The sequence below is a fragment of the Oncorhynchus nerka genome, linkage group LG13 (assembly GCF_034236695.1).
Source record: "Oncorhynchus nerka isolate Pitt River linkage group LG13, Oner_Uvic_2.0, whole genome shotgun sequence".
Classification (NCBI taxonomy): domain Eukaryota; kingdom Metazoa; phylum Chordata; class Actinopteri; order Salmoniformes; family Salmonidae; genus Oncorhynchus; species Oncorhynchus nerka.
This window is the reverse complement of record NC_088408.1, coordinates 32,093,348-32,114,390: the sequence shown is the minus strand read 5'-3', so window position 1 is coordinate 32,114,390 and position 21,043 is coordinate 32,093,348. Positions and strand designations below refer to the sequence as shown.

General features: G+C 55.1%; 1 protein-coding gene across 1 annotated transcript in view; it reads left to right on the top strand.

Moving 5' to 3' along the window:
• Positions 1-21,043, top strand: part of LOC115139372 (mitochondrial peptide methionine sulfoxide reductase-like) — a 121,173-nt gene that overhangs the window by 56,968 nt on the left and 43,162 nt on the right. Inside the window, exons 2-3 of the mRNA XM_065026333.1 lie at positions 13,996-14,064; positions 16,429-16,548. Of these exons, the coding sequence (XP_064882405.1) occupies positions 13,996-14,064; positions 16,429-16,548 (189 nt within the window). The remainder of the gene's footprint in view (positions 1-13,995; positions 14,065-16,428; positions 16,549-21,043) is intronic.

The following is a 21,043-nucleotide window of genomic DNA, read 5'->3' as shown; positions in this document are numbered from 1 at the left end:
CGGGGCGGGGGCATAGGGGCTGGGCTGGGGTATAGGGACCGGGCTGGGCTATAGGGGCTGGGCTGGGGTATAGGGGCTGGGGTATAGGGACTGGTGCTGGGGTATAGGGGCTGGTAATAGGGGCTGGTAATAGTGGCTGGGGTATAGGGACTGGGGCTGGGGTATAGCGACCGGGGATGGGGTATAGGAGCTGGGGTATAGGGGCCGGGGCTGGGTTATAGGGACTGGGGCTGGGGTATAGGGAGTGGGGCTGGGGTATAGGGACCGGGCTGGGGTATAAGGACCGTGCTGGGGTATAGGGGCTGGGGTATAGGGACTGGGGTTGGGGTATATGGGCTGGGGTATAGGGACCGGGCTGGGGTATAAGGACCGGAGCTGGGGTATAGGGACTGGGGCTGGGATATTGGGGCTGGGGTGTAGGGCTGGGGTATAGGGGCTGGGGTATATGGGCTGGGATATAGTGACTGGGGCTGGGTTATAGGAGCTGGGGTATAGGGGCTGGGGTATAGCGACCGGGGCTGGGGTATAGAAGCTGGGGTATTGGGGCTGGGGTATAGGGGCTGGGGTATAGGGGCTTGGGTATATGGACTTGATCTTGGGTATAGGGGCTGGGATATAGGGACCGGACTGGGGTATAGGGGCTGGGGTATAGGGACCGGGCTGGGGTATAGGGACCGGAGATGGGGTATAGGGCCTGGGGCTGGGGTATAGGGGCTGGTAATAGGGGCTGGGGTATAGGGACTGGGGCTGGGGTATAATGGCTGGGGCTGGGGTATAGGGGCCGGGGTATAGAGACCGGGGCTGGGGTATATAAACAGGGGCTGGGGTTTAAGGACTGGAGTATACGGACTGGGGCTGGGGTATAGGGATCGGGCTGGGGTACAGAGACCGGGCTGGGGTATAGGGATTGGGGTATAGGGGCTGGGGTATAGGGGCTGGTGCTGGGGTATAGGGACGGGCTGGGGTATAGCGACCGGGCGGGGGTATAGGGGCTGGGGTATAGGGACCGGGCTGGGCTATAGGGGCTGGGGTATAGGGACCGGGCTGGGGTATAGGGGCTGGGGAATAGGGACTGGTGCTGGCGTATAGGGGCTGGTAATAGCGGCTGGTAATAGTGGCTGGGGCTGGGTATAGGGACTGGGGCTGGGGTATAGCGACCGGGGCTGGGGTATAGGGACCGGGGCTGGGGTTTAGGGGCTGGGGTATAGGGAGTGGGGCTGGGGTATAGGGACCGGGCTGGGGTATAAGGACCGGTGCTGGGTTATAGGGGCTGGGGTATAGGGGCTGGTGCTGGGGTATAGGGACGGGCTGGGGTATAGCGACCGGGGCGGGGGTATAGGGGCTGGGCTGGGATATAGGGACCGTCTGGGCTATAGGGGCTGGGCTGGGGTATAGGGGCTGGGGTATAGCGACTGGTGCTGGGGTATAGGGGCTGGTAATAGGGGCTGGTAATAGTGGCTGGGGTATAGGGACTGGGGCTGGGGTATAGGGACTGGGGCTGGGGTATAGCGACCGGGGCTGGGGTATAGGGACTGGGGCTGGGGTATAGGGAGTGGGGCTGGGGTATAGGGACCGGGCTGGGGTATAAGGACCGGTGCTGGGGTATAGGGGCTGGGGTATAGGGACTGGGGTTGGGGTATATGGGCTGGGGTATAGGGACCGGGCTGGGGTATAAGGACCGGTGCTGGGGTATAGGGACTGGGGTTGGGATATAGGGGCTGGGGTGTAGGGCTGGGGTATAGGGGCTGGGGTATTGGGGCTGGGATATAGTGACTGGGGCTGGGTTATAGGAGCTGGGGTATAGGGGCTGGGGTATAGCGACCGGGGCTGGGGTATAGAAGCTGGGGTATTGGGGCTGGGATATAGGGACTGGGGCTGGGGTATAGGGGCTGGGGTAAGGAGCTGGGGTATAGGGGCTTGGGTATATGGACTTGAGCTTGGGTATAGGGGCTGGGATATAGGGACCAGACTGGGGTATAGGGGCTGGGGTATAGGGACCGGGCTGGGGTATAGGGACCGGAGATTGGGTATAGGGGCTGGGGTATAGGGGCTGGTAATAGGGGCTGGGGTATAAGGACCGGAGCTGGGGTATAGGGACTGGGGCTGGGATATAGGGGCTGGGGTGTAGGGCTGGGGTATAGGGGCTGGGGTATAGGGGCTGGGATATAGTGACTGGGGCTGGGTTATAGGAGCTGGGGTATAGGGGCTGGGGTATAGCGACCGGGGCTGGGGTATAGATGCTGGGGTATTGGGGCTGGGGTATAGGGGCTGGGGTATAGGGGCTGGGGTAAGGAGCTGGGGTATAGGGGCTTGGGTATATGGACTTGAGCTTGGGTATAGGGGCTGGGATATAGGGACCGGACTGGGGTATAGGGGCTGGGGTATAGGGACCGGGCTGGGGTATAGGGACCGGAGATGGGGTATAGGGCCTGGGGCTGGGGTATAGGGGCTGGTAATAGGGGCTGGGGTATAGGGACTGGGGCTGGGGTATAATGGCTGGGGCTGGGGTATAGGGGCGGGGTATAGAGACCGGGGCTGGGGTATATAAACAGGGGCTGGGGTTTAAGGACTGGAGTATACGGACGGGGCTGGGGTATAGGGGCTGGGGTATAGGGATCGGGCTGGGGTACAGAGACCGGGCTGGGGTATAGGGATTGGGGTATAGGGGCTGGGGTATAGGGGCTGGTGCTGGGGTATAGGGACGGGCTGGGGTATAGCGACCGGGGCGGGGGTATAGGGGCTGGGGTATAGGGACCGGGCTGGGCTATAGGGGCTGGGGTATAGGGACCGGGCTGGGGTATAGGGGCTGGGGAATAGGGACTGGTGCTGGGGTATAGGGGCTGGTAATAGCGGCTGGTAATAGTGGCTGGGGCTGGGTATAGGGACTGGGGCTGGGGTATAGCGACCGGGGCTGGGGTATAGGGACCGGGGCTGGGGTATATAAACAGGGGCTGGGGTTTAAGGACTGGAGTATACGGACGGGGCTGGGGTATAGGGACTGGGGCTGGGGTATAGGGATCGGGCTGGGGTACAGAGACCGGGCTGGGGTATAGGGATTGGGGTATAGGGGCTGGGGTATAGGGGCTGGTGCTGGGGTATAGGGACGGGCTGGGGTATAGCGACCGGGGCGGGGGTATAGGGGCTGGGGTATAGGGACCGGGCTGGGCTATAGGGGCTGGGGTATAGGGACCGGGCTGGGGTATAGGGGCTGGGGAATAGGGACTGGTGCTGGGGTATAGGGGCTGGTAATAGCGGCTGGTAATAGTGGCTGGGGCTGGGTATAGGGACTGGGGCTGGGGTATAGCGACCGGGGCTGGGGTATAGGGACCGGGGCTGGGGTTTAGGGGCTGGGGTATAGGGAGTGGGGCTGGGGTATAGGGACCGGGCTGGGGTATAAGGACCGGTGCTGGGTTATAGGGGCTGGTGCTGGGGTATAGGGACGGGCTGGGGTATAGCGACCGGGCGGGGGTATAGGGGCTGGGCTGGGATATAGGGACCGTCTGGGCTATAGGGGCTGGGCTGGGGTATAGGGGCTGGGGTATAGGGACTGGTGCTGGGGTATAGGGGCTGGTAATAGTGGCTGGGGTATAGGGACTGGGGCTGGGGTATAGGGGCTGGGGTATAGCGACCGGGGCTGGGGTATAGGGACTGGGGCTGGGGTATAGGGAGTGGGGCTGGGGTATAGGGACCGGGCTGGGGTATAAGGACCGGTGCTGGGGTATAGGGGCTGGGGTATAGGGACTGGGGTTGGGGTATATGGGCTGGGGTATAGGGACCGGGCTGGGGTATAAGGACCGGTGCTGGGGTATAGGGACTGGGGTTGGGATATAGGGGCTGGGGTGTAGGGCTGGGGTATAGGGGCTGGGGTATTGGGGCTGGGATATAGTGACTGGGGCTGGGTTATAGGAGCTGGGGTATAGGGGCTGGGGTATAGCGACCGGGGCTGGGGTATAGAAGCTGGGGTATTGGGGCTGGGATATAGGGACTGGGGCTGGGGTATAGGGGCTGGGGTAAGGAGCTGGGGTATAGGGGCTTGGGTATATGGACTTGAGCTTGGGTATAGGGGCTGGGATATAGGGACCAGACTGGGGTATAGGGGCTGGGGTATAGGGACCGGGCTGGGGTATAGGGACCGGAGATTGGGTATAGGGACTGGGGCTGGGATATAGGGGCTGGTAATAGGGGCTGGGGTATAGGGACTGGGGCTGGGGTATAATGGCTGGGGCTGGGGTATAGGGGCCGGGGTATAGAGACCGGGGCTGGGGTATATAAACAGGGGCTGGGGTTTAAGGACTGGAGTATACGGACGGGGCTGGGGTATAGGGGCTGGTGCTGGGGTATAGGGACAGGCTGGGGTATAGCGACCGGGGCGGGGGTATAGGGGCTGGGGTATAGGGACCGGGCTGGGCTATAGGGGCTGGGGTATAGGGACCGGGCTGGGGTATAGGGGCTGGGGAGTAGGGACTGGTGCTGGGGTATAGGGGCTGGTAATAGGGGCTGGTAATAGTGGCTGGGGCTGGGTATAGGGACTGGGGCTGGGGTATAGCGACCGGGGCTGGGGTATAGGAGCTGGGGTATAGGGACCGGGGCTGGGGTATAGGGACTGGGGCTGGGGTATAGGGTCCGGGCTGGGGTATAAGGACCGGTGCTGGGGTATAGGGGCTGGGGTATAGGGGCTGGTGCTGGGGTATAGGGACGGGCTGGGGTATAGCGACCGGGGCGGGGGTATAGGGGCTGGGCTGGGGTATAGGGACCGGGGTATAGGGACTGGTGCTGGGGTATAGGGGCTGGTAATAGGGGCTGGTAATAGTGGCTGGGGTATAGGGACTGGGGCTGGGGTATAGGGACTGGGGCTGGGGTATAGCGACCGGGGCTGGGGTATAGGGGCTGGGGTATAGGAGCTGGGGTATAGGGACCGGGGCTGGGGTATAGGGACTGGGGCTGGGGTATAGGGAGTGGGGCTGGGGTATAGGGACCGGGCTGGGGTATAAGGACCGGTGCTGGGGTATAGGGGCTGGGGTATAGGGACTGGGGTTGGGGTATATGGGCTGGGGTATAGGGATCGGGCTGGGGTACAGAGACCGGGCTGGGGTATAGGGATTGGGGTATAGGGGCTGGGGTATAGGGGCTGGTGCTGGGGTATAGGGACAGGCTGGGGTATAGCGACCGGGGCGGGGGTATAGGGGCTGGGGTATAGGGACCGGGCTGGGCTATAGGGGCTGGGGTTTAGGGACCGGGCTGGGGTATAGGGGCTGGGGAGTAGGGACTGGTAATAGGGGCTGGGGCTGGGTATAGGGACTGGGGCTGGGGTATAGCGACCGGGGCTGGGGTATAGGAGCTGGGGTATAGGGACCGGGCTGGGCTATAGGGGCTGGGGTTTAGGGACCGGGCTGGGGTATAGGGGCTGGGGAGTAGGGACTGGTGCTGGGGTATAGGGGCTGGTAATAGGGGCTGGGGCTGGGTATAGGGACTGGGGCTGGGGTATAGGGACCGGGCTGGGGTATAAGGACCGGTGCTGGGGTATAGGGGCTGGGGTATAGGGACTGGGGTTGGGGTATATGGGCTGGGGTATAGGGATCGGGCTGGGGTACAGAGACCGGGCTGGGGTATAGGGATTGGGGTATAGGGGCTGGGGTATAGGGGCTGGTGCTGGGGTATAGGGACAGGCTGGGGTATAGCGACCGGGCGGGGGTATAGGGGCTGGGGTATAGGGACCGGGCTGGGCTATAGGGGCTGGGGTTTAGGGACCGGGCTGGGGTATAGGGGCTGGGGAGTAGGGACTGGTGCTGGGGTATAGGGGCTGGTAATAGGGGCTGGGTATAGGGACTGGGGCTGGGGTATAGCGACCGGGGCTGGGGTATAGGAGCTGGGGTATAGGGACCGGGGCTGGGGTATAGGGACTGGGGCTGGGGTATAGGGACCGGGCTGGGGTATAAGGACCGGTGCTGGGGTATAGGGGCTGGTGCTGGGGTATAGGGACGGGCTGGGGTATAGCGACCGGGCGGGGTATAGGGGCTGGGCTGGGGTATAGGGACCGGGCTGGGCTATAGGGGCTGGGCTGGGGTATAGGGGCTGGGGTATAGGGACTGGTGCTGGGGTATAGGGGCTGGTAATAGGGGCTGGTAAAAGTGGCTGGGGTATAGGGACTGGGGCTGGGGTATAGGGACTGGGGCTGGGGTATAGCGACCGGGGCTGGGGTATAGGGGCTGGGGTATAGGAGCTGGGGTATAGGGACCGGGGCTGGGGTATAGGGACTGGGGCTGGGGTATAGGGAGTGGGGCTGGGGTATAGGGGCTGGGGTATAGGGACTGGGGTTGGGGTATATGGGCTGGGGTATAGGGACCGGGCTGGGGTATAAGGACCGGTGCTGGGGTATAGGGACTGGGGCTGGGATATAGGGGCTGGGGTGTAGGGCTGGGGTATAGGGGCTGGGGTATTGGGGCTGGGATATAGTGACTGGGGCTGGGTTATAGGAGCTGGGGTATAGGGGCTGGGGTATAGCGACCGGGGCTGGGGTATAGAAGCTGGGGTATTGGGGCTGGGGTATAGGGGCTGGGATATAGGGACTGGGGCTGGGGTATAGGGGCTGGGATAAGGAGCTGGGGTATAGGGGCTTGGGTATATGGACTTGAGCTTGGGTATAGGGGCTGGGATATAGGGACCAGACTGGGGTATAGGGGCTGGGGTATAGGGACCGGGCTGGGGTATAGGGACCGGAGATGGGGTATAGGGACTGGGGCTGGGGTATAGGGGCTGGTAATAGGGGCTGGGGCTGGGGTATAATGGCTGGGGCTGGGGTATAGGGTCCGGGGTATAGAGACCGGGGCTGGGGTATATAAACAGGGGCTGGGGTTTAAGGACTGGAGTTTACGGACGGGGCTGGGGTATAGGGACTGGGGCGGGGGTATAGGGGCTGGGCTATAGGGATCGGGCTGGGGTACAGAGACCGGGCTGGGGTATAGGGGCTGGTAATAGGGGCTGGTAATAGTGGCTGGGGTATAGGGACTGGGGCTGGGTATAGGGACTGGGGCTGGGGTATAGCGACCGGGGCTGGGGTATAGGGGCTGGGGTATAGGGAACGGACTGGGGTATAGGGGCTGGGGTATAGGGACCGGGCTGGGGTATAAGGACCGGTGCTGGGGTATAGGGGTTGGGGTATACGGGTTGGGGCTGGGGTATAGCGACCGGGGCATAGCGACCGGGGCTGGGGTATAGAAGCTTGGGTATAGGGACTGGGGCTGGGGTATAGCGACCGGGGCTGGGGTATAGAAGCTGGGGTATAGGGACTGGGGTATTGGGGCTGGGGTATAGGGACCGGACTGGGGTATAGGGGCTGGGGTATAGGGACCGGAGATGGGGTATAGGGACTGGGGCTGGGGTATAGGGGCTGGTAATAGGGGCTGGGGTATAGGGACTGGGGCTGGGGTATAATGGCTGGGGCTGGGGTATAGGGGCCGGAGATGGGGTATAGGGGCTGGGGTATAGGGGCTGGTAATAGGGGCTGGGGTATAGGGGCTGGGGTATAATGGCTGGGGCTGGGGTATAGGGGCCAGGGTATAGAGACCGGGGCTGGGGTATATAAACAGGGGCTGGGGTTTAAGGACTGGAGTATACGGACGGGGCTGGGGTATAGGGACTGGGGCTGGGCTATAGGGATCGGGCTGGGGTACAGAGACCGGGCTGGGGTATAGGGATTGGGGTATAGGGGCTGGGGTATAGGGGCTGGTGCTGGGGTATAGGGACGGGTGCTGGGGTATAGCGACCGGGGCGGGGGTATAGGGGCTGGGGTATAGGGACCGGGCTGGGCTATAGGGGCTGGGGTATAGGGACCGGGCTGGGGTATAGGGGCTGGGGAATAGGGACTGGTGCTGGGGTATAGGGGCTGGCAATAGGGGCTGGTAATAGTGGCTGGGGTATAGGGACTGGGGCTGGGTATAGGGACTGGGGCTGGGGTATAGCGACCGGGGCTGGGGTATAGGGGCTGGGGTATAGGGACCGGGCTGGGTTACTGGGGCTGGTGTATAGGGACCGGACTGGGGTATAGGGGCTGGGGTATAGGGACCGGGCTGGGGTATAAGGACCGGTGCTGGGGTATAGGGGTTGGGGTATAGGGGTTGGGGTATAGGGACTGGGGCTGGGGTATAGGGACTGGGACTGGGGTATAGTGGCTGGGGTATAGGGGCTGGGGTATAGCGACCGGGGCTGGGGTATAGAAGCTTGGGTATAGGGGCTGGGGTATAGCGACCGGGGCTGGGTTATAGGAGCTGGGGTATAGCGACCGGGGCTGGGGTATAGAAGCTGGGGTATAGGGACTGGGGTATTGGGGCTGGGGTTTAGGGGCTGGGGTATAGGGACCGGACTGGGGTATAGGGGCTGGGGTATAGGGACCGGGCTGTGGTATAAGGACCGGTGCTGGGGTATAGGGGCTGGGATATAGGGACTGGGGCTGGGGTATAATGGCTGGGGTATAGCGACCGAGGCTGGGGTATAGGGGCTGCGGTATAGGAGCTGGGGTATAAGGGCTGGGGTATAGGGACTTGGGCTGAGGTATAGGGATGGGGCTGGGGTATAGAGACCGGGGCTGGGGTATAGGGACTGGGGTATAGAGGCTGGGGTATAGGGGCTGGGGTATAGAGACCGGGGCTGGGGTATAGGGACTGGGGCTGGGGTATAGGGACTGGGGTATAGAGACTGGGGCTGGGATATAGGGGCCGCGGTATAGGAGCTGGGGTATAGGGACTTGGGCTGAGGTATAGGGATGGGGCTGGGGTATAGAGGCTGGGGTATAGGGGCTGGGGTATAGGGACCGGATTGGGGTATAGGGGCTGGGGTATAGGGACCGGTGCTGGGGTATAGGGACTGGGGCTGGGGTATAGGGACTGGGGCTGGGATATAGGGGCTGGGGTATAGGGACTGGGGCTGGGGTATAGGGGCTGCGGTATAGGAGCTGGGGTATAGGGGCTGGGGTATAGGGACTTGGGCTGAGGTATAGGGATGGGGCTGGGGTATAGAGGCTGGGGTATAGGGACTGGGGTATAGAGGCTCGGGTATAGGGGCTGGGGTATAGGGGCTGGGGTATAGAGACCGGGGCTGGGGTATAGAAACCGGGGCTGGGGTATAGAAACTGGGGTATAGAGACTGGGGCTGGGATATAGGGGCTGCGGTATAGGAGCTGGGGTATAGGGGCTGGGGTATAGGGACTTGGGCTGAGGTATAGGGATGGGGCTGGGGTATAGAGACCGGGGCTGGAGTATAGGGAATGGGGTTTAGGGGCTGGGGTATAGAGACCGGGGCTGGGGAATATAGGGACTGGGGTATAGCGACCGGGGCTGGGATATAGGGGCTGCGGTATAGGAGCTGGCGTATAGGGGCTGGGGTATAGGGACTTGGGCTGAGGTATAGAAACCGGGGCTGGGGTATAGAAACCGGGGCTGGGGTATAGAGACCGGGGCTGGGGTATAGAGACCGGGGCTGGGGTATAGGGACTGGGGTATAGAGACTGGGGCTGGGATATAGGGGCTGGAGTATAGAGACCGGGGCTGAGGTATAGGGACTGGGGTATAGAGACCGGGGCTGGGATATAGGGGCTGGGGTATAGAGACCGGGGCTGGGGTATAGGGACTGGGGTATAGAGACCGGGGCTGTGGTATAGGGACTGGGGCTGGGGTATAGAGACCGGGGCTGGGGTCTAGGGACTGGGGTATAGAGACCGGGGCTAGGGTATAGGGGCTGGGGTGTAGGGGCTGGGGATGGGGTTTAGAGACCGGGGCTAGGGTATAGGGGCTGGGGTATAGGGGCTGGGGTATAGAGACCGGGGCTAGGGTATAGGGGCTGGGGTATAGGGGCTGGGGCTGGGGTATAGAGACCGGGGCTAGGGTATAGGGGCTGGGGTATAGAGACCGGGGCTAGGGTATAGGGGCTGGGGTATATAGGGGCTGGGGTATAGGGTATAGGGGCTGGAGTATAGGGGCTGGGTCATAGGGACTTGGGCTGAGGTATAGGGATGGGGCTGGGGCATAGAGACCGGGGCTGGGGTATAGGGACTGGGGTATAGAGGCTGGGGTATAGAGACCGGGGCTGGGGTATAGGGACTGGGGTATAGAAACCGGGGCTGGGGTATAGAGACCGGGGCTGGGGTATAGGGACTGGGGTATAGAGACTGGGGCTGGGATATAGGGGCTGCGGTATAGGAGCTGGGGTATAGGGGCTGGGGTATAGGGACTTGGGATGAGGTATAGGGATGGGGCTGGGGTATAGAGACCGGGGCTGGGGTATACGGACTGGGGTATAGAGGCTGGGGTATAGGGGCTGGGGTATAGGGACTGGGGTATATGGACTTGAGCTGGGGTATAGGTGCTGGGGTATAGGGACCGTATTGGGGTATAGGGGCTGGGGTATAGGGACCGGTGCTGGGGTATAGGAGATGGGGTATAGGGACTGGGGCTGGTAATAGGGGCTGGGGTATAGGGACTGGGGCTGGGGTATAATGGCTGGGGTATAGGGGCTGGGGTATAGCGACCGGGGCTGGGGTATAGGGGCTGCGGTATAGGAGCTGGGGTATAGGGGCTGGGGTATAGGGACTTGGGCTGAGGTATAGGGATGGGGCTGGGGTATAGAGGCTGGGGTATAGGGACTGGGGTATAGAGGCTGGGGTATAGGGGCTGGGGTATAGGGGCTGGGGTATAGAGACCGGGGCTGGGGTATAGAAACCGGGCTGGGGTATAGAAACCGGGGCTGGGAAATAGAGACCGGGGCTGGGGTATAGAGACCGGGGCTGGGGTATAGAAACTGGGGTATAGAGACTGGGGCTGGGATATAGGGGCTGCGGTATATGAGCTGGGGTATAGGGGCTGGGGTATAGGGACTTGGGCTGAGGTATAGGGATGGGGCTGGGGTATAGAGACCGGGGCTGGGGTATAGGGAATGGGGTATAGGGGCTGGGGTATAGAGACCGGGGCTGAGGTATAGGGACTGGGGTATAGCGACCGGGGCTGGGGTATAGGGGCTGCGGTATAGGAGCTGGCGTATAGGGGCTGGGGTATAGGGACTTGGGCTGAGGTATAGAAACCGGGGCTGGGGTATAGAGACCGGGGCTGGGGTATATAGAGACCGGGGCTGGGGTATAGGGACTGGGGTATAGAGACTGGGGCTGGGATATAGGGGCTGGGGTATAGAGACCGGGGCTGAGGTATAGGGACTGGGGTATAGAGACCGGGGCTGGGGTATAGGGGCTGGGGTATAGAGACCGGGGCTGGGGTATAGGGACTGGGGTATAGAGACCGGGGCTGTGGTATAGGGGCTGGGGTATAGAGACCGGGGCTGGGATATAGGGGCTGGGGTATAGAGACCGGGGCTGAGGTATAGGGACTGGGGTATAGAGACCGGGGCTGGGGTATAGGGGCTGGGGTATAGAGACCGGGGCTGGGGTGTAGGGGCTGGGGATGGGGTTTAGAGACCGGGGCTAGGGTATAGGGGCTGGGGTATAGGGGCTGGGGTATAGAGACCGGGGCTAGGGTATAGGGGCTGGGGTATAGGGGCTGGGGTATAGGGTATAGGGGCTGGGGTATAGGGGCTGGGGTATAGGGGCTGGGGTATAGAGACCGGGGCTAGGGTATAGGGGCTAGGGTATAGGGGCTGGGGCTGCGTGGTGAGCATTAGTGTGTGGCGCTATAGTGGCAGGGAAAGGCAAAAGGCTGTCTGAGGGTGGGTGTTCTTTTTACCCTCTGTGCATATGGGAGGGTAAGGGCCCTATGGAATGGCCACAGCAGAATGCCATGGATGCATTGAAGATTAGGCTAATATCACCCTAGCACTGCTATTCTCTCTGGTCAGTCCAGGGCTACTTACACTTTAGCCCACCACTGATACTCCACAATGCAACGATGTTAAACCTATTGTTCACTCACATCAGTGCTGCAGGGTCCATACAACTAGAAATGAAGCTGAGGTAAAACGGTGACAAAGTCACTATTATGCTACATGTATCATGGGAGTCCCTGTATGCTGAAATATATATTTTGTGAGACATTCTGGGCTGGCTGGTGAGCAGTGTGGATGTAAAAGTGATTTAATGATGTCTGTTCTAATGCATTCTCCTCACTCCACTCTCCCAGATTAAATGAGTCGGGCCCAGCTAGGCTCCACGCTAGCCTGTCTGTTCACAGCACTGCCGAAGCACTCTCCCACATTCCAAAGTGGAGGGGGTTTATTGAAGCTGGCCAGGAGTCAGAGCCTCTCAGTTGGTCTTCTGCCACTCAGGCCAACACGACAGAGTTTTTACACAAACACAGACGGAGGGTTGAACGTCTTTTTCGTCTAACTAACCTTGCCAACTTTTTTTGTATGAATACAAATGTGAACGGTTCTGGAAATTAAATCCTCTAAATCGACTGTATTGTCACAGACATAGGTCGTGTTGGTATTTAAACTCACAACCGAGCGCCACAGCCCACATCACAACATGTTTCACATCACAGGAGAAGAAAAGGAAACTGAGGTTATGAAAATGTCCCCTCCCTCTGCAGCAGGGAGTTATAGAGAGGCCATGCGGTTGATATTATCATGGAGCCACGTAGTGCAGAGGACAGGAGCACATATACATGCACCAGCTTGGTCTTTCAAGTAGATTTGGCCTGTCCTGGTCTAACAACCTCTAGCTCTTTTCCCTAGCCCCTAATCTCTTCTATGTAGGTCTTGGTGTACGCAAAATTATGACTGTGACTGATGAAGGATTGATGGACGGACTGACAGAGAGACTGACTGACAGAGAGATTGACTGACAGAGAAACAGAGTGACAGAGAGACAGAGAGACTGACTGACAGAGTGCCAGAGAGACAGAGAGACTGACTGACAGAGAGACAGAGTGACAGAAACTGACTGGGAGAGAGACTGACTGACTGAGAGACTGACTGACAGAGAGACAGAGTGCCAGAGAGACAGAGTGACAGAGAGACTGACTGACAGAGAGACATAATGACAGAGAGACTGACTGACTGACTGACAGAGAGACAGAGTGACAGAGAGACTAACTGACAGAGAGACTGACCTACAGCGAGACAGAGTGACAGAGAGACTGACTGACAGAGTGCCAGAGAGACAGAGAGACTGACTGACAGAGAGACTTACTGACAGAGAGACAAGAGTGACAGATACTGACTGACTGACAGAGAGACAGAGAGACTGACTGACTGACAGAGAGACTGACTGACAGAGAGACAGAGTGACAGAGAGACTGACTGACAGAGAGACAGAGTGACAGAGAGACAGGCAGACAGAGAGACAGACAGACATAGAGACTGACTGACAGAGAGACATACAGACAGTTGGGGAGTCTATGATGGGCGTATGGATATGGTGCTGCAGTAGAATGCCTGGCGCTCAGTCTCCAGCTGGCTGTATCGGCACGCCTAGCTGCCATGGCAACGCACCCATGCGTGAGCACACAGCACAGGAAGGGCTTGGCTAGCTCCAGATGTTGGGCTCACTCCCCCACATTTATCCTAATCCACACACTTCCCTCCACAACATCAGGCCATCTGCAGTACACACACACACACACACACACACACACACACACACAAACACACATTAGCTCAGCCAGGTGGCTCCGAGGCCCCAATGGGCTTCTTCCACCTCTGGCTTTGTCAGTTGATTGAAGAGATCGCAGCTGCTATAAAATCATGCATGAGATGAATGGGAATGTTTAAATGGGTCAGTGTATGTGCGCATGTTGCAAAAACCCCCAGGTGAATTTTCACTTTCTTTCTTTGTTTGCGATGGCAACGCTAGCTACGGTAATGCCTCTGCAGTCCTTACACACCAGACACACCAAAGTATCTCACAATGGCCAGTCATTGTGTGTATTGCATCAGTGGTGTGGAGACTGTAGGTGGATGGTGGTGTGTTTGCGCCTGTGTGTGTGTGTGGTGTGGGATGGACTGTCTGTGTGTTTGACTAACAGAGACCCTCTCCATTGTTCCCTGTGTGTCCTACAGCCAAGCACGATGTCAACGGCAACAGGACCGTACCACCATTCCCCGAGGGACTGCAGATGGCTATGTTTGGTAGGTGATCCAAATGAGGAGAGGGAGGAGGACGTTGGGGGCCGGGGGAGAGGAGAGGGGAAACAGGGGATAGGGGGACAGAGGGGAGGGTGGCAATAAGACAGTGTAGTATAATTAGTTCCCCCTCCCCTGATACTCTGTTCGGTTCAGAAAAAGACGTTCAAAAACAAAATGAAAGGAGAGAGAGAGAGGACAGGGTAGGAGGAGGGGGTGTAGAGATTAATTACAAGGGGTGATTAGGATCTCTTTAATAAAATGCATTAGTTCAGCTCCTCTTTTCTCCATTCGGGGAGTCAAACTGCGTAATCCATCACGACAGACAGCAGAGAAATCAGCCTCTTTATCTCCCGGGCCTGTGTACAAATAAGCATGTTTTAAAGCAGCCTTACATGCACTTGTGACCCGCAGAGCATTTCAAATCACAAAGCCTCCCGTGGACTACCTTAGAAGTTGCCAGTTACCCTTGACTCTACAAAAGCCTGTCTTCTACCCCCCCTTACCGCTGTGCCAGTGATTGGCTACGTTCAGAACTACCTTGTGTTAATACTCCAACATTCGCTCCCAAACACAAAGGTGTGTATGCGTGAGCGTGTGTGTGTGTGTAGGAGCCGTGTAGGAGCCTCTTCAGTCTCAATCACCTCACACACACAAAAAACCTCTCACACACACACATCGAGGCAAACTGCCTGAGCCCCACTCAACTCTTCAGTACTGCGTGTTGAGAAAACGGAGTTCACCAGTCATTTGGTTTCTCAGATAAATCACTCCACCCAATCGGGGGAATGAATGGCTGTAGATAACCGTTTTTAAGCCGTACCCTAATATATTTTTACTGTTTTATTTGGTGGGGGAGTATTACTTGGTGCTAAATGTTTACAGTGGGTATTAGTTTTATATCAGTTGTTTTTACAGGCCCAGGAACACTATGGTTTGATTAGACACTAAATCCAAAGCTGGGACACAGGTCCAGACCTTAATGGAGGGGATTGAGAGCAGACACGAGGTGGATGTGTTCCCTGCTGACAGACTATACACCTCAGTGTCGTGGGAGGGTTTTAATGGGTTGTAGTATCAGTGTGTGTGGGCTGTTGTATTCATTTCACACCTAAGAGAGGTATCGAGACCAGAGCAACATCGGCCAATAAACAAGGTGCATGAGAGCCCAGTCAGCCAGGGTATGACATAATACATGTGTACTAGAGGTCGACCGATTATGATTGTTCGACGCCGATACCGATTATGATTGTTCGACGCCGATACCGATTATTGGAGGGCCCCCAAAAAAGCCAATACCGATTAATCGGCCGATTTAAAAAATATATATTTGTAATAATGACAATTGCAACAATATTAAATGAACACTTATTTTAACTTAATATAATACATCAATAATATTAATTTATCCTCAAATAAATAATGAAACATGTTCAATTTGGTTTAAATAATGCAAAAACAAAGTGTTGGAAAAGAAAGTAAAAGTGCAATATGTGCCATGTAAAAAAAGCTAACGTTTAAGTTCCTTGCTCAGAACATGAGAACATATGAAAGCTGGTGGTTCCTTTTAACATGAGTCTTCAATATTCCCAGGTAAGAAGTTTTAGGTTGTAGTTATTATAGGAATTATAGGACTAATCCCAGAGCTGACAAGGTAAAAATCTGTTGTTCTGCCCCTGAACAAGGCAGTTAACCCACCGTTCCTAGGCCATCATTGAAAATAAGAATGTGTTCTTAACTGACTTGCCTAGTTAAATAAAGGTGTAAAAAAAATGTTTTTAAATACTGATTACCGATTGTTATGAAAACTTGAAATCGGCCCCAATTAATCGGTCATTCCGATTAATCGGTCAACCTCTAATGTGTACTCTACATCAGCCTAATACTACGTCTGAAATTGCCACTGGTTCAGGATTTTATTCCCTTCATCCACTCTTCTATTTATTGCATTTTTCCAACTATCCATCCATCTATCCATCTATGACTGTCCGTCCGTTTCTGACTTGAGGTGTGCTGTCTTAAAGGGATGGGATGTTTCTGACTGGGGTATGTTGTGTTAAAGGGATGGGATGTTTCTGACTGGGGTGTGTTGTGTTAAGAGGATGGAATGTTTCTGACTGGGGTGTGTTGTGTTAAAGGGGATGGGATGTTTCTGACTGGGGTGTGTTGTGTTAAAGGGATGGGATGTTTCTGACTGGGGTGTGTTGTGTTAAAGGGATGGGATGTTTCTGACTGGGGTGTGTTGTGTTAAAGGGGATGGGATGTTTCTGACTGGGGTGTGTTGTGTTAAAGGGGATGGGATGTTTCTGACTGGGGTGTGTTGTGTTAAAGGGGATGGTCTGTTTTTGACTGAGATGTGTTGTCTTAAAGGGATGGGCTGTTTCTGGGGCGCAGAGAGAAAGTTCTGGAAGCAGAAGGGAGTCTACTCCACCCAGGTGGGCTATGCTGGAGGCCTCACCCCCAACCCCACCTACGAAGAGACCTGCACAGGTAACACTCAACAGTGACCCCACACCCCACTCAACAGTGACCCCACACCCCACTCAACAGTGACCCCCACACCCTACTCAACAGTGACCCCACACCCTACTCAACAGTGCCCACACACCCTACTCAACAGTGACCACACACCCTACTCAACAGTGCCCCCACATCCTACTCAACAGTGACCCCACACCCTACTCAACAGTGACCCCACACCCTACTCAACAGTGACCCCACACCCTACTCAACAATGACCCCACACCCTACTCAACAGTGACCCCACACCCTACTCAACAGTGCCCCTGACTCATTGTCCTAGTGCTTGTAGAACATTAGCGTGCTCAGAATAATTCAGTGTTAGAATTGAGTGTTTAATTCACAGCCTGTCTGTAACACACTAACCAGCCTGTCTGTAACACACTAACCAGCCTGTCTGTAACACACTAACCAGCCTGTCTGTAATACACTAACCAGCCTGTCTGTAACACACTAACCAGCCTCATGATGTGACGAATCACGTTTGATTTGATCATCTCCTGATGTTAATGACTTGTACATGTCTCTATGACGGGCCTTTCTACCAGGTACTACTGCACTGTACTCAGTAGCAGAGGTATCTGGGGTCTAGGTTGTCAGGCTGTTTTCTCCCAGCCTGCCCCTGGAAACCAAATGGAATCCCTTAGGTCCTATTATAGTGAGTTAGGGAGAAGTGACCGCTTTCTAGCAGTACGTGTGTGTGTGTGTGTGTGTGTGCGCGCGCTGACCTGTATGTGTGTTTGTGTGCGTGCACAAGTGTGTGTTTACGTTTTTAATGATCCGACAGTTAAGGAATGTGTAAGGCCATTATGTGATAGACAGAAGGATCTCTCTCCATGATACTGTCTAAGTGTGTGTGCTGTCCAGAGAGAAGGAAGTTCACCATTAGATGTGCATCACGAGTTCTATGGTCCTGTGATGGGCCTCCTCACTCTCCTGTTAGTAACAAAACAGCAACAGTAGGTGCCATTCTGAGCAGTCTGCTTTCTGTGAAAAGTGGACAATCAGAAATGAAATTCCAAATCAGCGGTGGAAGAAAGTCTCTGTGATTCAGACGGTGAAATTGTTCACTACAGTTTTCCTTTCATTGCAATAATGGGAGTTGGGTGTGTTTGAACATTCAGGGCGCTATCCAAACACTGCCAGCTGTCTCTGTGTTATTTCTAGATGCACCCACTGCCTCTCCGACCTGCTTTTGAGGGATTTAGGATTTAGGAAATTAGATTTTGCTCTCAGTGTGAATGTACATAGTTTTCCGGGTATAAGAAGTAACAGAACAAACCCTGCCGGGTGTTCCTCTGAGGACTGAGGGCATTTTTTGAACTCTGGCCCCTCTTGTCCTGCTCTGACCTTCACAGACCGGGCCCTCTTCAGTGTGTGTGTGTGTGCGTATGTGTGCACTTGTGTATGTGTTCGTATGTGTGCGCTTGTGTATGTGTTCGTATGTGTGCACTTGTGTATGTGTTCGTGTGTGCGCATGTGTGTGGAATCTGCAAAATACCCTCTCTCTCCTATCTCTCCCGTCTGTGGTTCAGTACAATAACAGTTTGTGTAGGGCTGTTACGAGCATGGAAGTCACTAGTCTTTGATCTGGATATTGACTTTTGTTCCAGTGGAAAACAACTTTGTAAAGACTTTCATCAGGGGAAATTTGTTTGATGACTTTTCCCAGAGTGCCGTTCTCTCAGGATGGATATTGAACTGAAGTCAGAGCTTAGAGTTTAGAGGCGTTAAACATCTACTGCTGTAGGATCTGAGAGAGAGAGAATATGTGTGTATGTGTGTGTGTGACTGTGTGTGTATGTGCGTGCATGCATGCGTGTGTGTTTCATTTGATTGATGTTTTGTTATCATTTAGTTTCTGTTTTGGTAATAGTGGCAGTGCTCTGTAGAATGCAGAGCACTGAGGCAGGGAGCTTTCCATCTGGTGGTGCTGAAACCTTGCCTCAGCTCACTGCTACTCACTGCTACTGACTGTTACAGACTGTTACTGACTGTTACTGACTGCTACTGACTGTTACTGACTGCTACTGACTGTTACTGACTGCTACTGACTGTTACAGACTGTTACTGACTGCTACTGACTGTTACTGACTGCTACTGACTGCTACTGACTGTTACTGACTGTTACTGACTGTTACTGACTGCTACTGACTGTTACAGACTGCTACTGACTGTTACTGACTGTTACAGACTGTTACAGACTGCTACTGACTGTTACTGACTGTTACTGACTGTTACAGACTGCTACTGACTATTACAGACTGCTACTGACTGTTACTGACTGCTACTGACTGTTACTGACTGCTACTGACTGTTACTGACTGCTACTGACTGCTACTGACTGTTACAGATTGCTACTGACTGTTACTGGCTGTTACTGACTGTTACTGACTGCTGCTGGGGCTGTGAGGTGAGGTTTTCTCAAATGAATATACACTGGCACAATAGCAATAGCTCATCCAACAGCCCTGAATTTATTATTTGAAATATTGTCTTTGAAACTATATAACTTTTAGACCCACACATGATCTTGTCCTCTCTTCTCTGTGATCCGAACCTTAACAGCCTGCTGCAACAGACAGCCGGTGTTAGCACAGTATCTCCTCTCAGATAGTCAAACCTGAGCAGCCCCCTCTTCCTAACTATTCAGTCTGACAGAATCCATAGTCAATATGAATCTACACACTCAGGCATATAGTAAGTGGATGTAGAATGCATACGTTACACTGCACAGATGACTTGACTGAATGGAGAGAGAGAGAGGGAGAGGGAGGGGAGCGAGAGAAGAAGGATCACTCTGAACATGGCTGATCAACTATATCCAAGAGACCCTGCGCTCTGCTCCCATTGCCTTCTGGGATACATGAAGAATGGGTGGGGTGTGGGGGTTTCAGTCTTGTGTAACTGTAGAGAGATAACTGTACCCTTTCCTCCTTCCCTGTCTACACACACACACACACACACACACACACACACACACACACACACACACACACACACACACACACACACACACACACACACACATACACACACACACACACACACACACACACACACACACACACACCATTGCTCCTTGGCAGACAGCTGTGTCAACAAGCGATTAGGGGCTGCAGGAATGTATAGAACAGACAATAGACCCAAAGAAAGAGAAACAGAGAGAGAATGGAGGAAAGCATCATTCTGATGAGGGATGTGTACAGTAAGGAATAGGATAGGGCAATACAGGAATATGATAGGGCAATACAGGAATATGATAGGGCAGTACAGGAATAGGATAGGGCAGTACAGGAATAGGATAGGGCAATACAGGAATAGGATAGGGCAGTACAGGAATAGGATAGGGCAATGCAGGAATAGGATAGGGCAGTACAGGAATAGGATAGGGCAATACAGGAATAGGATAGGGCAGTACAGGAATAGGACAGGGCAATACAGGAATATGATAGGGCAGTACAGGGATAGGATAGGGTAGTACAGGAATAGGATAGGGCAGTACGGGAATAGGATAGGGCAGTACAGGAATAGGATAGGGCAGTATGGGAATAGGATAGGGCAGTACAGGAATAGGATAGGGCAGTACAGGAATAGGATAGGGCAGTACAGGAATAGGATAGGGCAGTACAGGAATAGGATAGGGCAGTACGGGAATAGGATAGGGCAGTACAGGAATAGGATAGGGCAGTACAGGAATAGGATAGGGCAGTACGGGAATAAAAAAGATGGTAACATATATTTTGCTCCAGCCCTGTGGCCATGTATTGGGAGTTGGAGAGTGGTGGCATATGGACTCTTCTGTCTCCTGCTGAGCTTCATGCTGGCAGCCATCTTGCCTGTCCTCCCATGAGCTGCCAGCAGTAAAGATTGCCGCGTGTGTGCACCTCAGATGTCCTTCAGCTCACCCTGAACACACAGCTCCACTACCAGCTGAACAAGGGAGCCACCCGAAGGAGGAGAAAGGAGGGAGGGGGAGGAAAAAAGAGAGGGAGGGAGAGAGTGAGTAGAGGGAGGCTGAAAGATTGCATGGCAGAAAATGAGGGAGGCTGACAGAGAGAGAGAATGGATTCATGGATTTAAAAGAATGGCTTAGAGGGAGAGAGAATGTTGGAGAGAGGAAAGGACTAAATGGATTCATGAATCTATGGGTGCGTCTGTGCATTTGACTGTGCATGTGCTTCTGTGTGTGTGTGTGTGTGTGTGTGTGTGTGTGTGTGTGTGTACCAAATTATAGACCATCTCAATTGTGTCCCATACACTCCCTTGTTCCTCCTCCTGTCTCCAGGACATCACTGTGTTCTTCCATCAGGTTTATTGTACAGTTCCTCTGTAGCGCCAGTCTGTAATGAGAGTGACCCTACAGGTTAGTTCTTATCATTTTTTTAATATCCCAGCTGTGGATGTGCTGCAGATAGTGGGGAACACAGCCTTATGAGGTGATATTAAACACCCATCTCAGTGG